Below are 26,339 nucleotides of genomic sequence, written 5' to 3' on the forward strand. Positions count from 1 at the left end.
TTACACCCCTCCAAGTACTGTTCTTTGCTTCTCCAGGAGAGAAAATGAGAGAAGAACCAAAGCCTGTCCCACTGGAGGGAAGAACAATAAACTTTTAATACAGATGCCCGACACTTAAGAACCACTACGATTGTAAACCTAAACACAATTAAACTTTTTTTTTAAACCAAGTAGGTGTTGCTTCTTACCTGGTGGGTCCATTTCGATATAAAATATCAGCTCAGTTGAATATGGCATCATCACCTCCCTCCAGTCCGTGTCATCGCGATCCATATCCCACACTGTATTGTACATTGTGACAAACAGGCAGATGGGCGATCTCTGGGATCCCTCTTTGTGAGCTTCGTTTCTTTTAAATAAATAGAACAGCACACCACAAAATAAAGCTTAACCGCCCATAGCACGTACAAAAAAAGGGGGTGAGTGGGAGTGAAACTTTATTTAAGAATAACTCGATGGCTTCCTCTTCAGGAAAACCACTCCCCTCTCAGGAAGCGAGAGGAACCAAAAGAAATGTTCTCTCTCTTTTTTTTAATTCCCTCCTTGCTTCGAGGATACTGAGGGTGGAAAGAAGCCACTTAGTCGTAATATGCAAAAAGAAAAGCGTGTGCGTGGAGGCAGAAGGAGAATTTTTGTTTTGTTTTGTGTTGGTTAAAACGAAAAGTTTGAGGAAACTGAATGTCGCTCTCTCTCTCTAAAAAAAATATTAAAATATTAACAATCCTTCTGCTCTTCCCCCAAAGCGAGTGTGCGCCAGTGAAGGGGAACGTCTCCCTTCTCTCTGTCGCCTCAGAGCAAAGCCCAGCGCCGCCAGTCCAGCAGCACCGCTGCCCCCCTCGAAGCCCAGCGCTCACTGCTGCAAGCAGCAGCAGCAGCAGCAGCTCCCGACCCGCTTCCCGCCGCGCACAAGCCCAGCGTCGGCCCCCGCGCGCTTTCTGGTGCTCGGCTATTCCCAACCCCACTCGGATTCATTTTAAAGACGCTCTGAGGAGGCCCCAACCGCCGCCAACCGCCTCTATGCCGGGGATGAAGCTCCGCCTACCCGAAGGGGGGGAGAGAAGTGGGTGAGGGGCAGAGCGCGCGCGGGGGGGGGGGGGAAGAACCCCGCCCCCACTTCGGTTAACCCTTTCATGCTTGCGCTGAAAGGGTATTTCACCTACGTAGTCTGGACGTGCGAAGAAACCGAAGCCGGGAGCCGGGGAGACTCTGCTTCCAACTTTACCTCCACCTCTCTTCTAAGAGTCCACACACATACTGAAAGTAGCAGAGGGTGGGGTGGGCAGCGTACCGATATGAGGGAGATAGCCTCCCGCTGGAGCAGCAAAAGATGGATAGGTGCCCCCCCCCGGCCGCCCAATCGCTCGCCTGCACCCTGTGAATGTAGACCACGGTGCACAGAGGTAAATCGCCAGCATCAGAGACCATTCAGAGATAGGATCGACTCCCCCCGCCCCGTCTATATCCCCCTTTCCCTCCCTAACGGCACACAGGAGACGATGCACAAGAAAGTATGTGCTTACTTGCTGACTGACATGGGTTAACGCACAGGAGAGTAAGCGGTATGTTACCGTTGACCACATACTTCCTACATTTTTTGTTGGTATGGTCCATCTTTGGATTTGCTTGCACTGGGACGATGAACGTTTGTGGATAATGCGGTTGTGTTGTGCGAAGGGACTATATATTTTAATGTGTGATGCGTGTGAAACTGACACCGTCTGACTTAATGTGTGCATGGTGTTTCACTGTGCTGATGTGCAGCCATATAATATGCTAAGTGTGTATGAACATAACTGAAGCCATAATCAGCAACCCATCAACTACAGAGCAGTTCCAGTGTCTCCAATGGGATTACTCCAAATTGGTGGGATGTGGAGACTCCAGTCATGTGTACATGATCTGGTTTATGGAGAGTTGTGAATGGGCACATATACAATGGTTGAACTTGTGGGGATGTGAAATGGCCAACTTGGATATAAGAGTCATAACTGTTTTAGTATCTAATACATTACAAAAACTTAATTTGAATGGAAGCAAGGAATCAGTGCATGCATTCTTGGTCCTGCACAGCAAATTCTTCTACATGTGCATGAATTGGGTTGGCTACTGGAAGCACAGGGAACAAAAATGTAGGGTGCTGCATGTACTGGGGGAGGGAACCCTGAAAATAGGAGTGTGTGTGTGTGTGTGTGAGAGAGAGAGAGAGAGAGAAAAAAAAAAACTGTACCAAGCCCAGTTTATCTGTGCCTTCTATATAGCAGTGGCTAAGCACATCTAATTCTGGTTGGTTGTGTACATTTGTTACATGCATAAGAAGCAATATGCTCCAGTCACTCTATTAAACTCAGTGAAATTTCTATAGGTGAATATTACAACATCTGTGACTGAGTGCACGGGAAGTGTTTAATCATATTGGCATGGTGCATATAATGTGGTGTGGCTAATTATGTGCAACTGACTGAAAGTTTGTGACAATGCAATCCAATTGTGGCCATGTTTACTTAGGAGTCACAGGGGCTTACTTCTCCAAGTATGAAGTCATAGGACTGCAGCCAGATTTATGTATGTGGCAGATTGTGGGTGATGCGGTGTTTGTGCCTCGGTGTGATGTAATATTTGGAAGAGTGCTTAATCAATGTTATTTTATATGCATTTCATGATGGAGGAACTGTAATTGTAAAATTCATGTTGTGTAGTTTGTTGGCAGGACATGTGAGACAATGACTCCCGTAGAATTAGCTGCTCATCTAATACTTTTAACATGTATGTTTTAACCTGTCTAGTTAGGATCAGGTCTTACGTGTGAAGTCTGAAACAACCTGGGTCTGTTGCCCATCCTTGCCAAATACTGATTGTAAAATGCTAGGCTGCAGTACTATTTCTGCTCCCACCTCTCTAACTACAGTATTCAAAATCTAACATGTTCATGTGTGATAGTTATTCACAGAAACTGGTGTTCACACAGTCCTTAACATTTTGAAGGAGTTATCCCATAATATTCAGGATAGTCTAGATAATCTGGTTCCAAATGTTTGTAATATACTATGCACACGTGGAATCAATGAATACTTTCAGAGAAAACTTGGTTTTAAGCAGCATCTACCTATGTGAATGGTAATTCACAATTATATTTGTGATTAAATATCCTAGCCATACAACATTGTTTGTTGTCCTTAGGGATATCATATTGGAAAAAACTGTACACTACCATGTACAGTCTGATGACTGCACACATTCCTTATTGCTGCATGTTCATGTTGTGTACATATATTGGGGAAGCTATAGCCAATCATTCCCTGATTTCACATCTGTGGAGAAGCCACTGCCTCGATCTAGCAACCATTGTTTTTAATTACAAACTGAGGTTTAATAAATAGACAAGACCATTACATTCACTTTCCTAGTTAAAACATGCTTTGTGCTTGGAGCTACCCATGTTATCTTGATGAGTCAGCTTAAGTTTTGCACATGTGAAAATGGTGAAGTAATTTTAGGATATTCTTCAATGTCTGTCTTCAAAGACAGAACTACCGTAACTGGTTTAGAGTTTTGGGAACAGGAGTTTGCGTATTTTGTTCAAAGGCTGAGCTTCTTTACCCTGCCACAAATGAAGGCAAGTTATTGAAGCAGGTGACAAAGTGACAAGACAAATAAATGGTCTAGGTATGTTTCTGAACTTTGTGGCACGAGAGGTACTGAGTGCTTTGATTAGGATAGCTGCAGAAGTGTTATTTGTTGCCAGTGTAAAATATAGGCATACAATTCTACCTTTCCTCTCCTTATTTAAGGCAAGAAGTCGCATATTACGTCTTTGGCTTGCTGCCAGGATACACGCCAGCTCGGCAGGCGGGTAGAAAGAGGCGGGGGTGGGGAGGAGAACGCGGATTAGTTAGCCCAGTTTGCGAGAGCCGCTTTGCTTGTCTTTTGTCTGAGAGGAAGCATCGAGCTTGAGGATTGGCTGAACGGCCCTCGGCAGAACTACCCAATAGGAAGGAAAGAAATCCAGCCGGCCGGATGGCGATTGGTTGGGAGCCTCAGTTACTAAGCGGGACAAAGAAAAGAGGGTAAAGGGAGGGGGGAGCTGGAGTGGAGAATGAAAGAGCTTGCAGTGCCCACCTCCGTTCTTCCCCATCAGACTCCACCCCCCCCCCCCGCTTCTTCCTTTCGCTAAATGCTGTTTTACTACTCACATGAACAATAGACACAAGTGATGCATTACGAATGCCACCGATGAAATCTGGGCACCTCCTGGGTCGGCTGAAGATGTCTCAAGATCTAGCCGTCCCATACAGAATATTCGAAAATAATTGAGAGGCAACACGCAGCAGTAAGGAGAGCTATGGTTTCAAACGCACCGTGGATAAAACTGCACACAACGTCCGCTGCTCTGCTCCCTCACCCGCTTTGCTTCCTTGTTTTGGCGTTCAGCCCAGTAACCCCGGTGCCCTTTCCAGCTGTTTTGAGAGATGGAAGCGAGCTGGAACTTAACACTTCAACGTACAACTCAAAAGATTTCGTGTGACTTTACAAATAATAGTAATAATGAGTTCAGTTCTAGTCAGATACTCTTAAGGCACTTTATTCCTCTTAAGGCACATGTTCCTATTTAATCACTCCTTTTGAATGAACGTCAGATCTAAAGAGATACCTGGCCACAGCTGAGAAATAGCGTCTATCAATTGTACAGATAGTGAGGTAATTAGAGCAACCTTCAGAAATTGGGAAACAAATATTAAAAGGGAGCAGAGATTGTACTTTATGCTGCATCTAAATCAGGAATAGCACCTTTGGCCTTGCAGATGCTTGACTACAACAACTCCCATTATACCTGACCATTGGCTACAGAGTTGGGGGGCAACATCTGGAGGGCCACAAGTTACCTGACTCTGTCTTAAATATCTATTATACAGGTCCAGATGATATGAACTGAGATTTACTCCAGTGACTGTCAGCATGATCCTAGTCATGTTCACTCAGAAGTAAAGCTTACTGCATTCTCTGGGATGGATGATCTCTTAGAAAGTCAAGAATTGCAGTCTCTCACACACACCTTTAAATTACATTGTTGTGCTTCCTCATAACCAGATGCTGAGTCTTTTTACACCAAAGTAAGTCGCCCTGAGTTCAATATAGCTTGATTCTGAGGAAGTAGGCTCAGGACAATTTGCAGCTTATGCAGCACTACTGTACTTGTTGCAGCTGACCCAAAACCAGAGGTAATGTGATGCTGTAGTCAGGCTGCAAGCCAAGAAAACTAGAAACAGCACTTTGCAATCATTTTTCAACAAGATGTTTGAAACTACCTTTAGTCAGTGTAATAGATAGGCCTCAACAAAGTTCAGCTTTTGAGAGAAAAGGAGTATCTCTTTAAGTAAAGAAAGCAAGAGTCTTCTAGAAATTTTAAAACAATGGCAGGGTCACAGGAGCACGGCTTGGAAGGACACATTTACTTGAATGGTGATGGGTGGAATTAATTTGATGTCAAATGGTGATGTGGGGGAGCTCATAGATGCTTGAAGTTACACACAAATTTGACATCAGAATTGTTATATACCTATCTATTTCACGGAAAAAGACTATCTATTTCTGCCTGTAAAATGTCACTGATTCTCTTCACAACTTTCACAGTTTTGATGAATGTTCATGATGTAACCCTTCCTCCGTGAACTCAGCACACATTTTGAGACACAGAGCTTAATTAAACCACAGCTTCAAATGTAACATTGGAAGCAGGATTGAAAAAGACTGCTTTTCTTCTTTTAAAGGTGTTTTTCATTGCTGTGAAAACCAAGCAACTGATAATTTCTCCATCCATAGCAACACATATTATACATTCAGTTAACCAATCCCCCTGCTGATGGGGGTTTTGGTGAATACTAAAAATGAATAAAATGGTGTTGAATAATTAGAAGCCTACATTCACTTTACAGAAGTATGGCAATAGAGATTTTTAAGTTTACTGCTGCTGCTTGAATAATCTCTGTAGGAAGTAATTGAAAGAAAGCTGCTGCTACAGTAACCAGATTCCTTGAGGGAGGGAGAGCGCTGTATAAAAGTGTAGCTTTCATTCAAGTAATTCACTCTAGGTAAATTAATTTTATATCCATATTCACTCTCTGATTAATCTATGATAGGAATATATGCCCCCTTTCTTTTAACATTTTAAATAAAAAATATTAGAAATTATTTCAGTATGTTTCTGTTCAACACCCTCTAACAGAAACAGTGAATCCCAGAAGAATATTATGAAACACTGGGGGGGGGGGGGAGGTTTCCTCCAGATCTTGTTGACTCCAACTTCCATCCAGCCCTGCTGCAAACATGACCAATGGTCAGGAATGATGGCCAGTGGAGTCCAGCAATTCCTGTTGGGTGACAGGTTCCCCACCACGATTTAATGCAATGACATTGACATTCAGTGTAAGTGTGTGTAGGAATCATGTGTCATCCTAACCATGTCTACTCAGAAATAGTTTTGAGAAGTACAAAAAAAAAACCATTTAAAAACAAAACTTAAGGGAGGGTGGCAAAAAAGCCCACAGACTGAGCATGCTCTATTGGCAAGTAATCTTGACTAATAGAGTGTGGGAGAAGGATGGAATAGAGCATCTGGAATTCTGAAAAGGGGCACTCCACGCTACAAGATTGTGTTGCAGGTCCCACTTGTATGTATTAATTGCAACTAAATGCAGAGAGGTATACCCAAGTTTATTTTATTGTAATTAAACCCCCTCCATCAATTCCATTATATATAGATACTGTACAGAGATAGCTAGATAGCTAGGCCAGATAACTTTGCACAACCTTCAGATTAATAGAGGGTTTTCTCCATGTGTCCTATACACAGCCCAAACATGCCATATTCCCTCTTAGCCCAAGCAGTATTTCATGGGTCCCATGATCTTTGGTCCCATATAATAAAAGTGATGATATGATGACAATCTTAAAACACTAGAAAGTTTAGAAACCAACACTCTGCCTGCTCTCCAATGCAACAAAGGTTCACATTGGCAACTGCTATAAACTCTCTTTCATTTCCTTGCGTTTGACAATTTGTACTTTGAGGCAGGATTAAATATTAAAGACCCGAGTGTTTTCATGTGTTTTGGAAAAAGCCAGAAGAGCTTCCAGCTGAATATGCTGAACACAGAAAAGCCATTTGAGCCAATCTGCTGGGTTTCTTTTGGGCAATGCTATGAAAACGTGATAACCAGCGACCTGATTTAGGCTCCAGCATGCTTCTACAGCTACATAGGGAGAGAGTATGTGGTGAATCACCACTTCCATGGAGACTGCAATTCACCTAGCACTGGTGGAAAAATATCAAGACAGAGCCCACAGCAGAAGTACACATTTGATAGGAGAAGATATGGGTTGTGTAGCCTCTCTTGAGCACAAAAGAGAGCAAAAGTCCTTTCATTTCCAGATTGGGTTCCTTGGCATAAATGGCACAGCTTGCAGAACGTGGGTTGTGCCCTTTGCAACTTTGCAAAGGTGGAAGGTCGATCAAGCTTCATTCAACACTGCAACTCTGAATAGCCCTGAGTCCTATCCTGCTGAAACCCATTTAAAACCTCAGAACTAGAATTGGGATAGCTGATCTCAGTGGGCAGCTCATTTAACCTCTTGGGGAGGTGGTGGGTAATGAAACATTATCTTTATATTGAATGCCGCTTTCTCCTTCCTCATTTGTGTCCATTTCCCCCCGAAGTGACATTTCCCACCATGGAAACAGTAGGATCCCTTTGGAGACTGAATAACAACAACAACAACAAAGCAACAACAACAACAACAACATTTATACCCCACCCATCTGACCACTGTGGGCGGCTTCCAGAAAAATATAAAAAATAATAAAATGCCAGACATTAAAAATTTCTCTGAACAGGGCTGCCTTCAGATGTTTTCTAAAAGTTGTTTAATTCTTGATCTCCCTGATATCTGATGGGAGGGTGTTCCACAGAGGGGGCGCCACTGCCAAGAAGGCCCTATGCCTGGTTCCCTGTAACTTCACTTACAGGGTGAGTGAGGGAACCACCAGAAGGCCCTTGGAAGTGGACCTCAGTGTGCTCAGAAATGTACTGGGAGCTAGTGAAGATCCTTTAGGATTGGTGTTATATGGTCTTGGTGGCCACTCCCAGCCACCAGTCATTTTGGATTAGTTGCAGCAGGCATTTTGGATTAGTTGTAGTTTCTGAGTCACCTTCAAAGGTAGTCCCATGTAGAGCGCACTGCAGTAATCCAAGCAGGAAATAACCAGAGCATGTACCACTCCGGTGAGAAAAATTGGAGAGAGATGTTAAAATTAATCTCCTTATGCAATTAATCAAAATTTGGTCAGCCTACATGTTTGCAGTTATTATGCATTAGTATGAGTGTGTGAATATGTATACATATATGCAATGTATTCACCATCTCTTTGATAGACATACACACACAGTCCAGTCATGATCTCAACTTTCCCCCCTTCCTGTTCTCTGAAAAACTCCAGCACAATCTGCCTTACATTCACAGTGGTGCTGCAGTAAAAATACTCTAACTTTGACCCACCAAGGAGACAAACCATTTTACACGCCACAAAGGAAAGCAAAATTCCCTCAGGACCAGACCAAACTGATCTGATCTCAGATAAATTTCCTTCCTGTGTACAAATATGGCTATCAGACTCTGAATGTGAAAGTAAGCCTGGACTGTTAAGCATCCCCAGTGGAAATTTTCAAAGCAGTACAGCAACAATGGTCCAGATCTTCCAATACTGTATTAGATTTCTGTTTGCAGTGGTGGCACTGCAAAGGAACACTGGGAAGTATGGGGGAGAAGACGAAGCAGATTCTGTGGGAACAAGCTCTGTGTTGCATTTCTGAGCTGTTAAGGATATGTGGAAAAAGCTTTCTTTTTTATTCTCATTCAGCAACTGCAGTTCTAGCTGCAGTCCCCAACAGTGTCATCCATGGTCGTCTTCTCAGTGGTAGTGGTGAGGAGCACAAGCAAGTAATTTTTCTGAAGAAATAGCTGCCTGCCTTTGTCATGGCTTATCAAGAGAATGGCAATAGCCAAGTTTTGGAGTGACTCTATTACTTCCTTTTTTCCCCTTTTGGCAGATTTAAATAAAGATGGCAGTCTTACTTGTTCACTCTGCTCCAAGCTTCAAATGAAATGTTACCATGCCCTGTTAGCCACCCAGCACAGAGAGAACTGTATTTACATAGTGAAGTACCCATATATTTTGTGACTGCAGATTGTATAATAAAATGAGAAACAGCCACACATGGTTCATAAAGGCAAATGAAATGGGAAAACAAACCCTTAGTCAAAACAGGTGCTAATAGTGCAAATCCTATACATGTCTACTTAGAAGTAACCCCTACTGAGTTCAATGGGACATATTCCTATCAAGTGAGTAGCCGAAATGATTTCAAGCCTGTTCACTTAATTTGATTTGTGGCCCTCCTTGACATAGTTTCACTGGAATTTATCAGACTCCCAAATTGCCGCTGGCTGGTGTGCGGCAAAGTGATGGCAGTGGCAGAGTGTTCTTTTTCCAACGGTGAGTGCTGCCATCCCCTTTCCCAACAGATAGCAAACATAATACATAAAGATGACTGGCCACCTTTAAAAGGAACAATATCACTTGCATAAGACTGTCACAACAGCAAAGTCAGCTGTCTTGTATCAACCAATGTTGCAGTGAAACAGAGCTGCCCAAGGTCAGGTGATGGTAGTTCCTGGATCCTTGAGGGGACATCTTCGGTTTGCAGAAAAACCCCATTTAAAAAGAAACAAACTAAAAAAAATGAGAAGATTGAGGATTGTTCACAGAACCCTGACAGCATGAGAGCAGAGTGCAGGAACAACCAGTCTCTGTGCTGGGTGACCATCAGACCTAGAGCTAATGCATCACTGAACCCCGATTCTTTTTATGTTCCTTTAATTTATTATGGAGCACACCCCATTTGCAGCTTAAAGGGTCTATTGGAAGTGATTAATTTGATTCGGAGGGAAATATTTCCTCTGATCCAAATTAACTCTTCCCCATATACACTCATACAAAGGACTATTTAAACTATAAAAGCTACATGCCACCTAACAGGTTGAAGGGTTTGGGAGAGGGGAGATACTGGGGAAGGTACAGCATTAGGCATCCCCTGATGCCAATTTCCTCCTGAACTCTCCTATACAGTCAGGGCAAGCCAAATATTCCACCCCTCAAGTGCTGGATTGGAGAGTTCAACTTGGCTAATACTCTACTGTGTGAGGAGTTTCCTCATTATTTCTTCCCTCACCCCTGTTCCTTGAGGGGCCTGATCTTGTGTCTCATGAAAGCAGTCATGGTAATTTGTTTGACTAAACTTGAAGAATCTAGCAGGATTTGGGCTAGGCTACATGCATTATTTTATCTCCTCCTCTCTCTTCCATGGGGGAAATGTATTTATGTATATTTATTAAGTGGGCCTGATGAATAATGTAGCCAGATATCCCTTATTTCAAAAACCAAAAACACCAAACGTGTCTTCTTTTAGTATAGGATAAGTTTCTGAGTCACCACTTATTCTATGAGCTCAATTATACTATCATTAAAATATGGAATTACAATCTATTTTGGAACAGGGTGAACTTTCATGGACCTTTCTTTAAAATCTGTGTTAATACTTGCAGTCTTTGGAAGAGTATGTCCATAGAGCTAGAGGCTATTAAGTATAGCTCTTGCCCTGTCCACAATTGCTCTATCCATACCTCATCTTGTGTACAGATTGTAACCAATTATGTTGTCTCTCATCCTTGATTGTACTTGCAAAGTCCCTGACTTTCACCATATGTCCGCGAGTAACTCATTTAACAGGGAAGAGATCTTTGCTTAGCTATTTTTCTCAGTTCAATCTTACAGACCAGGACAAGCAGAAGCTGCAGCAGAAGTAAAAAAAACAACAAAATTCTGACAGCATAATTTTGGTACATAGAGAAGGAAACCTTGCATTCCTTCTGCTATTTTATAAGGAACAAGCAGTCATCTCTTTCCCAATGCTACAACTCCCGTCTCATAAAAACGCCTAGTTTCTTCACTAAAGTTGCCTCCAGACTGTCAGTAACTTGTGGGAAGGATTCAATCTCATACTGTAAATTTTTGCAATTAAAATGGATTAAAGTGTTTTGGCGCAACAAATCCACTTTTACAAATGTGGACTTTCTGCAGTGAGGAAAGTGAAGAGGACATACACTAAAAAGTGTGGGATAAATGACAGATTAACGGGTAGGTGTGTAACCACCACGTAAGCAAACTGGGGTGAATGCAAGGTGAATGCTCATTGTTTTATAACCTCCCCCAAAACAAATCAGAACAAAGGCTCAATAAAGACTGGAAATCATATAATCTCCATGTAAGCTTTATGCAAACAATTCAGGATGAATACTCAATAAAAAGGTCATTGGAGGAACCCCAACTACTGCATGACCCCATCTCAATCACACGCTTTTAGGAAATCTTCCTTGTTTCAAAAACTCCCTATTCTAGAATAAAAAATAGCCCCATTTGCACGTTAAATTTTGTAGGCACTCTGACTTTTTCACATGCTCAGTTCTTCGAAAGGAGTTTGCAAATTCAGGGTGCCAACTTGAGTAAAATATGTGGGGAGCAGTTAAACATAATTGATCACAAGATGTAGCACATGTACAACATTTGAATGGCAATGCCCACTTTGAGGGGAGACCCCTCAAATATTTTAGGGTGGGGGGTCGAAAGGACCTCAATCCCTAGGAGTTGGCTTCTATGGCTGCAATATATGCAGAGATCTATACTTCTTTATAATATGCTGCTTCAATTCATTGTTTCCATAAAAAGTTCATTTTTGTGCTTAATTTCAAGGAGGGCTATTCTTGTTCATTCTACACCTGATGGTTCTTTCATCTGATTTTAGAGTCCAGGTTTGATGGGTGTGACTTTGTCTTTTAAATAGGATGATATGGACTTCCTAAATAATAATGCATTTTGGATATTGTATTTAGGAAGCGAAAATTCAGTGAAAATTAGAAAGGTTTTTCTATGGCCTTGTTGGAGATTTTCAGGCTGGGGGCTTTCCTGCCCCAACTAGGAATGTTGTTGAGGCAGTTCTCGTCTCCCTAGAGGTGTGGGAACGGAGGAGTGTCACGCAGATCCCACTGACAGATCTGTAATCTTGTTGTCTTCACCAGCAAAAAGGGTGCGTGACTATGATCTAGGACTCAGAGCTGTGGAGGGGGATTGCAAAGATGAGAAAAGGAAGGAGAGGCCTTGAGGGCATGAAAAATTTAAAAAGGCCACATTATTTCTTAATAAGTTGAACTAAACATTCAGACGCAGACACCACAAACAAATCTTTGTTGGGGGTATCATTTCCCTCCAATAGCACACATGCAATTTGTGCCTTCAAAATGACCCATTTTACCATAATGCATGGTTGCTTGGCTACGTTCGCTCTCCTTGTACATTTTCTCAGATGGAAACATGGTTATGTTTGCTTGGAAGACGCTGCTTTTTCCTGGCTTCCCTTCCCTAAGGGACACACACGGGACAAGAGCAACCTCTTAGCATCAGGCAAAAATTGCAGCTGCTATATGAAAGTTTATTTATTTTTTTTAGTCTGAAGAGCAGCCATGAAAACATGACTCCACTTTAATGGTAAGACAGTGGTGGGGAAGGAGAAAAGATTGAATGCAAGTGTTTGTTTATTTATTTATGCTATTTATATACTGCTTAGTTACTGTAGTTTTTAAGCCATGTTTAAAAATTAATCCAAAACCCCAGAAAACTTATTTAAAATGCCTGCTTAAATAGAAAGTTCTTTGTCAAGTGCCTCAAGTTCAACAAGGAGGGGGCATGTCTAATGCCATGGGTGGGGGGGGCAGAATTGGGTCCACCATGCTGAATGTAGGGTTTCTGCTGGATACAAGCCATGCATCTGAGCTATGGGGGACCACTAACAGAGACACCCCAGGGCACATGTGCCCTAATGCTAAATAAAAGTAAGCAAATACTGGGTGCCTTTTCTTTACCAATGAGGCGCTACAACCAGCCTCCTCTCATTTGGGAATGGGGGGATGCACTATAATCTGCAGGAAGACTTGAGCACCAGCACCTTTAATTTGAAAACTCAAACAGAAAAATTTCATTAGAAACTTTGCAAACTTGTTATTAGTTGTTCGATTAAATTCCACATTTTCTACAAAGAAAAATTGCGCATTACAGGATGAAATCCACTGAGCAGTTATTTCTTTTTGTCTCTCTCTCTCCCCCCTCCATTTTCAGTTTATCCCTTGACTTTTCTAAAACATAAAATAAAATGTAGGACTCACACAGAAGCAGGTTGCATTTAGCTAGGTGTGACAAGCTTTCCTACACAGCTGTTTTAAAATATATATGGTGTGTTTCCATTCAGTTTTTTCCTCCTTGCTCTTATTCTACTATAGAAGTGATAAAATATCCCAAAGACAACCTCAAATCATATATCAATTGGATGATGGTGTGGAAAGAGAATGACGGCCTCTCTTTTCTCTTCCTCTAAGGACCTGAAACATGTTAGAAGGGCAGGGAGCATATAGGAATGGGGTTTCTAATCAAATCAGTCACTGTTATCAGTGCAAGAATCATTTAGACCCCAGAACCTGTTTCTAAGATCACATGAAGGGTTTGTAAATTCTGCTACTGAATTAACCACAGCCAGTCCTCATATGTTTGGGACTCAAGTTTCCAGATTGCATGGTGCTGCTTTGATACAGACTTAAAACCTTGCATTTTAGAAACTGGACACTATCCAGAATGGTTCAGAAGACAGAACGCTAGATTTAAATCTAGGCCATGTAAGCTCAAGTTCGAGATTCATTTGACCCTCTCAGATTAAATTGGTAATGATACACACGCATGGTAGCTCTTCCTATTGCAGCCACTAGCTCAACTCCCTAGCTTCTGGCACTTCCATGAGCATGGCAGATGACCCACCTGAACCATTTGCCATCAGCAGAGAGGCTGTAATTTTGCCCAATAGTGCAATCCTTCAAAAAGTGGATTGGGTTCAGCTTGTGATAAACTATTCCGATGACCAGTTCTCATCCTGGGCTACCAGATGGCTACTGGAAGAGCAAATGAGTGCATGTGTTTAAGAGAGGAGCTCACCTTGCTGACACTTCCAGTAGGAAGGGCTACCTCGTGCTTTTAGACCTATGGTTTTAGAGGATTATGAAACCACAAAAAAGTTAGCTTTGGCTCTACACTGCACTGAGTGATCATGAGATGTTTATTGTCTAGCGGGTAAAGGCAAGGTAAATACTGCAGCACTGATTAATGGACCAACATACCAGTGCAACATTTAATAACAACAGTTTCTAGGCCAAGAACCTGCCACAAAATGAAAACCTGAATTGTTCCTATGCAAATCACAGTGACTAGGTTAACACATAATTCTCCCCCTCCCCCTTTGAAACAGTAAGAGCTTTGTAAAAGCTGCCAGCTCCTGAAGAAGCAACTTTTATTACCCAGATCTCCCAAACTCTTACCTTTCCTAGTCAAACAGAAATCCAAACAATACAGGTTTTGCATTGATAGCACCTTGGAGGCAAGCAACCTGTGCTTTCTAGGGTTAATTTAACTACACAGGTTTTTTTTAAAAAAAAAAAAACAATGGGGAAGGATGGGAGATGACAGAGGGCACATGGGATGGAGGTGATGACTACTAAATTGCAACACTAAAGAGGTGCTTTTTTTTCTAGAAAAATAGGTGCCGGTACTCCCATGAAGTCATTACAGTAAGTGCCACACTTTTTAACAACAACAAAAGAGGTGCCAGTACTGCATACCCTTGAGTACCCCCTGGGGGCACTTGTGTGCACGGTGAGGAACACAGGCATGCCTATACATGCACACTTCCATGTAGTATGTGCACATGTGCAGCAGCCTTCTAAAATTACACAAAATGCAGTAAAATCCAAGCTCTCAAGCCAAAGCAAGAATCACAATATCCTTACTGATTTCAGCAGAACTGTATATTGATCAATGGAAATAGTAACAAGGTCAGAAGGTTATTTCCACCCACCATTCTGAATGGCGGTAAAAGACAGACTTCGCCTCCTTGCCTTGCTTGAGAGCTTCCCACAGTACTGTATTTGGATATCCTTTGCCAGACACAAAATTCTGAGATAGATGGAGATTTGGTTTAGCCATGTGCATTGGTTTATCCCTGAAGAACAGCAAGTAAGGCTATTGTCCTGAACATGCCAACTTTCACAAATTCTGTGTTACTATGACATATGAAACCTTTTTCTGCATCATCCTGAATCACCTGAAAATGAGGTCCTCTGTGGGCTGATTTCATGCAGCATGCATTCAATAACCATGTGCTGTGTGTGTCATAATTGGCAATGTAGTGCCAGTGGTCGAGTGTGTGCAATCTTGTCTTCATATCTGTGGAGAAACTTCCCCCATCCCTCAAAATGTCATTGCTACATCCATGAATTATTGGGCCTGTATGAAAGCATCCTTAGTTCTCCAACACCTTTGTTTGTATAGTAGCATGGCATTGGGCAATTCTTTTGACATTGTTGAAATAGGCAGTCAACATGAATTATGGGTGGCGAAGCCTGGCCTTAAAAGACTTCTGTCTGTCCTGGGCAGAGATTCAGCTTTATTATTTTGGTAAGGTGTCACTACACATCTCTGCAGCGTTACATAAAGTAAAACAATTATCAGCCAGGAAGTTCTATGTTTTCATTTGTGGTTTCTTGTGATGAGGAGGTGGTGAGGCAGTGCGGGGATGCAGGAAAACTGGTCCACATGCCAGGAAAGGCAGGAGAAGTGACAATCATCATGCACAACAGTGGTGGGATTGTTTGACGGGATAGAGAAGAACTTGCAATTCCTGGAGGCGTAGAAAGACAAGGGCTAGGAAACAGGCTGCAGCAAGTCCCCTGGGAGAGTCATTTTAGCTGGAAGGAAAAGGTTTTTACAAAGGCACTGGAATAGCAGCATGAGAATGAACTGATGGTTTTCAAGTGACAACAACTAAAAAAGCCCACTTTCACTTTGGATGGATAAGCAATCTACAGCAGCAGCAGCAGATTGCTTAAAGAGGATTTTAAATACGACAGTAGACTATTTCAAGCCTGCAGCATGCACCAGCTCAAATCAAAAACTCTTTAAATTTTAGATGTTGAGCCAATCATGGAAAATTAATTTTTAATATATAAATAAAATTGAATGGAGTAATGAATTGCACAGACTGAACCAAGATTCAAAATGAGGGTTCTGCTCTAGAACTTCTAACCGTGAAAAGATATGCATTAGCTTACTGCATAAAAGTTTTTTATTCATTATCTTACCGATAAAGTTTCTAAGGAGGCACATGCTTTGAATGCAAAAGGTCCCAGGTTCAATACTTGGCACCTCCAGTAAAAAAATCAGGTAACAGGTGATGTGAAATACCTTTCTTTGCCTAAGACTTGAGAGTTGTTATCAGTTTGAGTAGACAATACTAGGTTGAATAGCCTAATATTCTGACCTAACTGGGAAAGATTGAGGGCACAAGGAGAAGGGAACGACAGAGAACGAGATGGTTGGACAGTGTTCTCGAAGCTACCAACATGAGTTTGACCAAGCTGTGGGAGGCAGTGGAAGACAGGAGTGCCTGGCGTGCTCTGGACCATGGGGTCACGAAGTTATAAAGTAGCTGCTGCCGATGTCCATCATTATACATCTCTTGACTAGGCACTATGAACAAAAATATATTGTTTGTAATGTCTATTTAGCAGAAACTTACTATTTGTAGAAAGTATTAAAACTATCACATTAAGACACCATAATATTAATTTTAAGTGGTTAAGCACTATAATACTTGGTTAAAAGAAAGTGGTTTTTCATCAAATTGACATTCCTAATTGTGTTCTATGAGTGCTACACTTGCAATAAAAGCAATGTCATCACCACCATCACTTTGTTTGCTGCCTCTCTCTCTCTCTCTCTCTCTCTGTCAAAACAGCTTACAATAATGAGAACAAGACACCAAAAAACAATGTGTGACCATCTCTAGATAACCATCCCATTAAAAAACAGCAAGTGATCTTGAAAGCGAGAATAGGCTAAGATAGTAATTTACTATCTTGTCTGCTTTCTTTTTTGGACTTTTCCCGAAACACAAACCTACCTACGGCCTTTATCCTCACTCGAAACACTTTTTAAAGCGCTTATCCAGCTAGTAACGTTTTTAACATGCTAGAGTTGAACTTTTCAAATCACTTGACCACTAGAAAACCAATATTCACCAAATATCACTCAAAAAACATGTTTGGGCCTGAATCTTTAAAGCCTGGACCTATGCCTAGAAACACAGCACAAAAGGAAGTGTGGATGAGTCCTACGAGTTAAGGCCTGGCTCAGGTCATAACTGAACTGACCTGAACAGCTGAGAGATGGCGGGGTGGGGGGAAGGGAACAGGGATCTCTGCAGACCAATGGTTGTAATGCTGCCACACTGAACATAAGGCCTGTAATCCATTGTTGATATTCATGTAAGGAGGGCTGTATCCTGCACTGCAGACCATGAATTCTCAGGGTTTCTTGTCTACATCTGCTGTTCTTGTGCAAAATAACATACAACATTGAACTGGCATATGTATTTGATGTGATTGGTGCAGTTTGAATCTCTCCCCCCCCCCCCTTAAAATGTGCGCTAATTAATTTGCACCACTGATTCTGTGCACTTATTCAGCTAGAAACCTTGCTGGTTTTCCTCACAGCAGCTAGTCCACTGTCTCAGAAATCAGCTACTTTAGCCTCCTGGATCAAGGCCCATTACTTTTTGAGCACAAAACGTAAGAGAGCTGGATGCAATTAGGAAAATCCAGCATTTCAGTAAGAATCAAAACCCTCAGCATGGAAATCTGGGAGGAGAACATATCTATGAAAAATGCACCATTATTATGTCAGAACAGCAAAAAAAGGAAAAGAGGTAAAATGGCACAAAATTTGACAGGTGCATTGAGATGGATACAGCCATATACAGTGGTGCCTCGCAAGACGAAATTAATTCGTTCCGCGAGTTTTTTCGTCTTGCGAAGCACGGTGTCGGGAAAGTTTTGGAAAAGCTTCAAAAATCACCAAAGTCTTTAAAAACTTCAAAAAAGGCTACCACACCGCGTTCTATGAGTTGCTCCTCGAAGTCAAGTCGCAACTGTATTAACGGTGTTAAGAAAAAGGAAACAAACTTGCAAGACGTTTCCATCTTGCGAAGCAAGCCCGTAGGGAAAATCGTCTTGCGAAGCAGCTCAAAAAACAAAAAACCCTTTCGTCTTGCGAGTTTTTTGTCTTGCGAGGCATTTGTCTTGCGATGTACCACTGTAATATCTGAGGGGAACAGAACGAAAGTGTTGGAATCTCTATTAGGGCACATAGATCCCAAGCACGCCCACTCCTATTCTTTCATCCATCATTGGTGCAAAACAGTTAACAAGCAACCAACAGCTAAGCAGGCTAACTTCTTAGCCAATCATCTGGGGAGACCTCTGCAATCCAAAGCCTTCAACATGTGATGACTATGGTTATAGGACATCTAGAGGTCTGTCATTCTTCGGTGTTGCATGTTAAAGGAGGGTATGAGGGATCTCCTCATTCCTGCACTGGATGTCTACTCACTGTAAAAGCTCAAGCCCTAGAAGTTCAAAGCATGCATAACCTGCAAAGCATTCAGCCAACAGCAATAGTTGGGAGGTGCCTGCTGTAGTTCAATCTGTGAAGCTAAACAGCTTGAAAGCCGGCCAGCACTTGGATGGGAGGTCCTCTGGAAGTCTCATGTTAACCGCCTTGGGGTGCCTTGCAAAATCAGTAGGGTAGCAATGTAATAAAGATGCATGTGAGTCAGGACCCCAGTCACCAGGTCACAGCCTTCACGGCAGCAACTAAAAAATGCCAATCTAATATGTGTGGCAGGGAAAATATACATTAATTAACTAGATTAATGTTTGGCAACTCCAGACTTAATCCAGCTAATGAGGGTGTTAATGTCAGTGCTAGCAGTAGAGTTAATTCCTCTGGAGCAGCTCAGATCAAAGTTTTCTTTGTTTCATAGAGGGATCAAGCAAAAGAAAGGGACAGGCAGCTTTTTGCTTGAAGCAAATGTCCCCAAAGCTGGTTGAGCAGATCTTTTAACCAGGTCTTATAATGAGTTTCCTGTGAGACCTCAGAGAAGTGGCTTCTTTGACCTCAGCACCCAAGTGGAGATACTGCTGCTTTCCAATCATGGCTGAAATCAGATTAGTTTATGCAGAAATTATACAAGGGCAGAGAGAAAGTTTGGAAGTCTATTTATTGTTTTAAAATGGCCGTACGTACAGTTTTTTGAAAGTTAATTTTGGAAAGGTAACATGCAGATGTTTCAGATATGTGCACATTCCATATATGGATTTATTAGCATGTACTTAGCTCACAAGTTGCAAGTGTTATCTAGCAACAAGTAGCCAATACAGTGGTACCTCAGGTTACAGACGCTTCAGGTTACAGATGCTTCAGTTTACAGACTCTGCTAACCCAGAAATAGTACCTCGGGTTAAAAATTTTGCTTCAGGATGAGAACAGAAATCGTGCGGCAGCAGCGCAGTGGCAGTGGGAGGCCCCATTAGCTAAAGTGGTACCTCAGGTAATAACAGTTTCGGGTTAAGAATGGACCTTCAGAACGAATTAAGTTCTTAACCCGAGGTACCACTGTATTCTGTTATGTCAGAGGATACCCAAGCTGGCATGCTATGTCAGAGGGTACCCAAGCTGTCTACTTTCTGGCTACCATTAGTTTACCTGCTCCGAAGTCAGAGATGGCTTGGGCAGCCATAAGCTTGGAGCTGAACACTAAAGGTTGACTTTGAAAAGCTTAAAATTTGAACTACAAGGCCAATAAGCAAGTTTTGGTAAATCAGATTGCATAAGTATATTCTACCTGACATGAACTTCCAAATGACATATTGGCAGTGCAAAGTGAAAAAGTGATTTCATAACTGTTCAGTGGAAATATCACTTTGGATATCTGATAAAAGTACACGGACACAGATATTCTTCTACTTTATGCAGAAACTTCAAACCTCCCAGCAGTGTGAGCTGAATACAACATGCAAACTCATTTAGATTTATATGTCCAGTATAATGTGTTGTGTGAAAAATATATTTATTTATATCCTACTCTTCCTCTGGGAAAATCAGAGCAATTATGTAGTTTTTCTGTCAACTACGGTATATCCAGTTTACCCCGCAGTCAACACAGTGGCAGAAGACATGCATTATAATACACTACTTAAGATGGTAGCAGCGTCTTAAAACGGAGGTTCAAAGAATCAGAGTCCAGTAAAGGAAGACAATTGGGAGTCTTATTTGTATTTCTTCCTCAGAAAGATATTCTCTCTTAGCTATTGATTATGTATTGTGTATTTCCTTTTTTGAAAGCCACCGTATGAGAGCTTGCCCATAAAAATATTATGTAAGTAAATACTCTTTTTAAAAATGGTATTTCATAGCCATTTGCACCTTATTCTCCTCCCAGAAAAAAAGGCTATTGGTGAGTAAGAATACAGCTTGGCAGGAAATTTCCAAGCAAGGCCTCTCTACCACCAGCTCTTTCTGCTGTTTCCTTTGGTGGACATACCCTGGTGAGGAGAGAGGGTGCATGGCAACAGGGAGGTATCAAGGCAGTGACCTCAAACTTTAGACCTGGAGGCTCCCATTGTTGCCTGGAAGCATGAGAAATAGATTGAACCAGATCTCATTTTCCATGATTCTGTCATGTCCAAGCCAGGGCTGAGCCAGCATGACCCGCTTAGATGAAGAACTCACTGACATGATGCATAACGTCTTTATGGAGCCTCCTGACCCCAGCGCTACGCTGGACACCTGCAGCATCTCTGGAGAAGTGATGCCAGGCCTACCTGCAGCAGAGGACCTGACGCGACCCATGAATGAGGTTCCTGCTTTGCCTATGGAATCAGAGAGGGAGGGTGAACCAACTCTCAGCCCCAGGGAATGTTGGCATCAGATACTGCAAGCACAGGCAGACACCCGTTGAGAGTTTGCATGCTTCCATGCCCAGAGATGCTAGGCTCCTCTGGAATAAGGGGCCTCCTTTGGAGTAAAGGAACCTTGAAAGCTGAGATAAAAATTTGCAGCATGCTCTGCTTCTAAGTGCCCTGATATCTCCCTGCTGCTGCTTAGAGAGTTTTCTTTTTTGATGAAGTGGTTTATACATTTTGTTAAATACAAATAAATACTGTAACCCTCTGGAGTTTGGCCAGCTCTTGTCCTGGGGCCTAGCTTCCCTCTCACCTCCAGCTCAAGGGTCAAGCCAGGACCAGACCAAGGCAGGACAAGTTTCCTAGTGGCACTGGGAATGTTCAGAGTTTAAACCTGAGACCTCTGCTGCTGTGATGCCTCCCAGTATTGACCACCCATCCTCCTAGCAAGACTAGGTTTGGGAATGGGAAGTATGATAACAGGAAGATTTGGCTCTGATTCAAGCTCATGACTAATTGGACCCAGTCCTCAGAGGACCCCAGGCTTAGTTTGTAATATGCCTGAGGGAAGGGGTCAAATCCTTGTATTCCCTTTACAAATCCTCCAGTAACAAGACTAGGCACCATCTCAGCTACAATCTAGGCATTTCCTGCTGCAGCAGCTGTAAGCTTTCCTTTGTACAAATTAAAACAAAAATGGAATTGCCTAGTTCTTTTAACAGAGAAAACTGGGAGAAAGAACCAGAAGAAAGGGATTTAATTATATAGGGCTTCAAAGCAGTGCAGACATACAAAGGAGGATAATGAAATTAAAACGGCTGTAGAAATTTTAACTACAATCTTCATAGTCCAGGATAATATGCATGTAACCTACTTGACCCATATATACAGATGCTGCCTTATAACAAAGATTTCCCTTCAATTATGTCAATACATAAGGCAAATGCACACCTAATGCCCGAGCATGGAAAGCAATGGCTGTGTAGCCTGATGTCAACCCTTCTTCAATGAAGATACAATGGGGATTCAAGCATGTCTCGCTGGTGCTATCCACAGTTCTATTGATCTGCTATCTTAAAATCTAAATGGCATCTCCATGGCCTTTCTATCTGGCATTCCGTGTTCTCTGATATGTCAACTCCTCCCCTCCCCCCCTGGACCCTTTTTCTGTTTAATTTTAACAATACAGTAATGTTGCTTCTAATCTAAGTGTCTCCTAAATTCTCTCACTCCTATTTGTGTCTCCTATGGATAATCTCATACAAAATGCTTAAGAGATACTTGATTTATAATTTTAATTGGTTCAACTTTAACCTCTTATTCAGCCATGGGCTATGAAGCCTTTCTTCGGCTTAGTTTTCCTTCTGTTATAAGAAACTCAGGGTAGACCTCTGTGGTTCTTCCCTGCACTCAGGGGACAGCTTACGATGAGGGTGCTCTCTTGCCCATTCTTGCGATGGGTGGAGGACAGTAACTGCTTACATTTAATTCCTACAAAACCACACTAGGCAGGATTCACTCGATACGTATACTCTACAAAGGATCTCAAGGGGAAACCGGTATGAAAAATCCCCTCTCCAAATCATATGCATGGCAAGCAGTAAGCACTACTGTGTAACTGTTCAGTTTTCAGCTCCCACCATTTCTGCTCAAAAATTCCAATATCACATAATGATACTCACCTATTTTGCAATTAAAAGTAAACCAATAACCTTTATTAACCAAAATTCTAGAAAATATGGAAAGAACACACACCATTTGAAAGACATGCAAATGAATTGCTTTGCTTGACTGTCACCACCATATAACAGGAAATCTATGTTCCAATTTGCCTGCTACAAGGAGTCATCATAGATCCCAGATTGAATTCCAGGGACTCCTCATTTTATCCTCTGTTGCAGTAGTGGCATCTCTCCCCCCCCCCACTTCTTTCATGTCTCATCTCCTCTACCTGCTGTAGGAATTCAGGAATTCAGATATGCCACACAGGAGTTAGGTGAGGAAGGGGAGGGAAAATTGGGGGGGGGTGTTATTGCTGCTTCACCTTCAGATTAACAGAGAAACTTCATTTTATGGAGGAAATCTCCAGGTTACAACATGGCAAGCCTAGCCACTTAGTTTCTCTGAGCTAAACATTGAAGTGTGGAGGAGAGAGAATGTGGAGATGGATTTCTGTGTTTCTTCTTGTGGTTTAATGGACCCAACATTAATGAAAAGTGGCTAACAAAAAATAATTTTGTAAGTTTTTCATATCTCACACTAACTTTCCTGTGGTCTTCATTCCACGTAAACCTTTATTAAGCTTTGGATCTGTGGCTGTGATTTTGCAGAACAGAAAAACCAAGTCCAATGCTTTGGCATAGCTGGAGTCATTAGAAATCTTCAGACAATGCTTTCCTTTCATCTATAGCACGTGCAAACAGAACGGAATTTTGCCAGGCCCAATATATCAAATGCAGACAGCTGTTAAGAGAATTGTTTAAGTGACTGAACTGGTGCAGCTTTTTATGTAGATACTCTTCTGGTTGTTAAATGTGTTACATAGACTTGCTGGCAACTGGGAAAGGGGGACTTGATCTGCCATGTCAGAGGGGCAGCTTCTGAACATTGCTGAGTCTTCAAAATTAATCCATGACTTGGCTTCCACTGAAACAGCAGAAGTAGGCACACAGCAAAAAAATCTGTTGGTATAATCAGCAATTCCCAGTGGGTCCTCCTGAGCAAAGTATGAGTTTGTGAAACAGAAGCTGGAGCCAAAGCTAAACAGATCAGTAGGTGACATAACAGTCTGATTTTCCAAAGAGACTGACGAAGAAGGCAAGCCCTGATTGGTCAAGCAAACGCTCCCATACATCTGGCACATATTTTCTTGGCTGGTGCTCTACAGCCCACAGGGCCTAGAGTAAATGTGAGCAGCTCTCACATGCCCCAAAGCAATAAAAAGTAAATTATTGCAAAATAATAATTATAATAATAATTGAGCAGAGGAAAATGAACTGTGAATGGGAAACCTAGCATCTCTCCCCCCCCCCCCACTTTTCTGGGAATGAGCGAGGCAAAGTTCCCAAACTGTCTGGGCTGACTGTTTCTGCCCTAGCTGGCAAACTTATTGTGCCACTGAAAAACTCTTAAAAATAAGATGAGCAATGGTTCAATAACTGCGTAGGAGCTTTTGTGGAGGTGGAACATGTTGAGCATTATGTAAATCTTGCTTGCTGGTTTTCTGGAATATCCAATATTTTCATTTATATATAATCTGGAAAGTGTGGCCAGTTTTGAATACTGTTAATGTTGCAAAAAGACTTCTGGCAATTCTAGGTGTGCCCTGACCAACATTCTATTCTGCATTAGTAGAGGTGGTAACTCTCCTAAGAATGCAACGTGTTTCCTACAAGGGCTAAGTGGTAAGAAGCGGCCCCCTCCCTTGAGGCAAGAGACAGATGAGGAAGGCATTGCAACCTAGGAGGAGGAGGAAAGAGCTTGACTTCAATCTGGAAGGCCTGGAATCTACCATGGACAAATAATGAAATAAGCAACTCTCAGCATCTGGGAATAAAGAGCAACAATACCTGGAAGAAACATGGGTTGCTATTAGAGTCCTACAGTCACTGTCATGTGATAATTACACATGTGACTGAGAGGATCCGCCTCTGGCCTGAGCTATCACGGGACAAGAAAGGTAACTTCAAAATAAGCACTTGAGAGGCATTATGATGACACCATTGATCATGGTTACTTATATTACAGAACGTAACACAATTGCCATACATCATTGGGAATATAGGATACAAGTTCTGAAATCAGCACAGTGTTAACAGTCCTTGAACTACAAAGGGCAAGGCAAGGCAGGCTTCAGGGAGATTTCACGGAGAGCACATGCAGGCACAGGAAGCAGAGTCCAATTGTTTCAGTGGGATATGGTTAGTTTTCCGCCTACGGTACTTCAAACAAGACTTGCGGATTTACAGTAAATTGCAGCTGTGCCCTCTATGTTTCTGCTGCCAACAGAAAAAAATACTTGTTCTGCCTTAACAATGGCTAAGTGAGTCATGTTGGCCTGGTTCCTAAATGGCACAGGGGGTTCAGGTTAAGACGTGGGCCATCTAGACTCCGCCACATTACTTCTCATTAATGTGTCTTGCCTCTTTCTCAGGTGCCTTGGTAGAAAGAACAGAATACCTATAATTGCCTTTTACAACATTTTAGCAGAATTGGACAGAATTAGTGGTTTATTGCCATTGTAAGAAAGGAAAAGAAACATTGTATAATAGACAAAAGTTATTTGGGAATGAACATCACACCAGGAAAAAGAAAAGGACAAAAATGGCTTATATATGCTACCCTTACAGTTGTTCCATTTTTGTCTGTAACAACACAGAAAGCCATTGTTGCAGAATAGCAACGATCTCCAGGTAGAGACTATCCATGCACTCAGTTTGAATTACACTTTTATTTTTAAGTAGGTATACACAAAGTACTTATGGGACAATATACCAGAATTGTGAATAGTGCCCAGATATGCAAATGGTTGGGTTTCTCTGTCATGAAACGTATTAGTGCCGATCAGGAAAGGGTCAAGCTATTGCTTCTGTGTTTACTGTATGAAATGCAAATGCTACCATTCACAATGATACAATTCACAGATATCCTTAAAACTTGCTACTTTTTTGCACCCTAGATTGAAAAGTAAAGTGTAAAACTGGCTTTAAGAGAATCACAGCACAGATCAGCCCAAAGCTTTGGAGTGCTAGAGTCTAAACCTTCCCCACTCCTGTTGGTGTACTCTCACATTGAATAAATGACCTTTCAGGTTGTAATGGACAGAGCTTATAGATCTGATAAATGACTATCCCTTGGAACAGGTAGTCAAGGAGTTGACCAGAGAGGAGACAAACCCAGATTTAATCCCGAGAGGTGACCAGGATCCAGTGTGGGATGTAAGTATTGTCAAACTGCTCGGAAACAGCAAGAGAACAGCTTAAACAAGAATTTAGTGAAAAGGAACTTGAGAGGAAGAATCAAAAGAGCCAAAGCTTTTCAAGATGTTTGGTGGTTATTTAAAACCACAACCATCAAAGTTCAGATAGAACGTCCAGCAGAGATTAAGAAAAACAGAGTCATATCCAAGACGATGCCATTATGGTTAACGTGCCATAAAAGGGAAGGTGAGTTTCTTGAAGAAGTGTCCATCTTGCCCAAATATGGAATATAAAAAGAAGCACAAACCTTGGCAATACTTATCACTAGAAACATTAAAACAAACAAGAAGCATTTCTTTAGATACGCAAGGATCAGGAAACCAGTCAGGGAAGTGGTTATATTGTTAGATGACAACA

General features: G+C 41.9%; 1 protein-coding gene and 1 long non-coding RNA gene across 8 annotated transcripts in view; one reads left to right on the forward strand and one right to left on the reverse strand.

Annotated features, from left to right (window-relative positions):
• LOC310709640 (phosphatidylinositol 3-kinase regulatory subunit gamma) overlaps window positions 1-26,339 on the reverse strand; it is a 248,789-nt gene that overhangs the window by 47,043 nt on the left and 175,407 nt on the right. The window contains exons 1-2 of one of the 7 annotated variants that reach the window (XM_083509584.1): window positions 1,161-1,264; window positions 189-349 (exon numbers count right to left, since the gene is read on the reverse strand). The exons of 4 other annotated variants lie outside the window; for them this stretch is intronic. In XM_083509584.1, coding sequence (XP_083365710.1) covers window positions 189-294 — 106 coding nt within the window. In that variant the 5' untranslated portion in view covers window positions 295-349; window positions 1,161-1,264. Of the gene's footprint in view, window positions 1-188; window positions 1,040-1,160; window positions 1,265-26,339 lie in introns of those variants that run through there. 2 more of the 7 variants (XM_083509583.1, XM_083509585.1) reach the window with 2 other exon arrangements.
• Window positions 1,455-26,339, forward strand: part of LOC310709730 — an 80,892-nt gene continuing 56,007 nt past the window's right edge. The window contains exon 1 of the long non-coding RNA XR_014527646.1: window positions 1,455-1,559. This is a non-coding gene — a long non-coding RNA (uncharacterized lncRNA). The remainder of the gene's footprint in view (window positions 1,560-26,339) is intronic.

This window comes from Podarcis liolepis, assembly GCF_965112155.1.
Source record: "Podarcis liolepis genome assembly, chromosome: 6".
In the NCBI taxonomy this organism is placed as follows: Eukaryota; Metazoa; Chordata; class Lepidosauria; order Squamata; family Lacertidae; genus Podarcis; species Podarcis liolepis.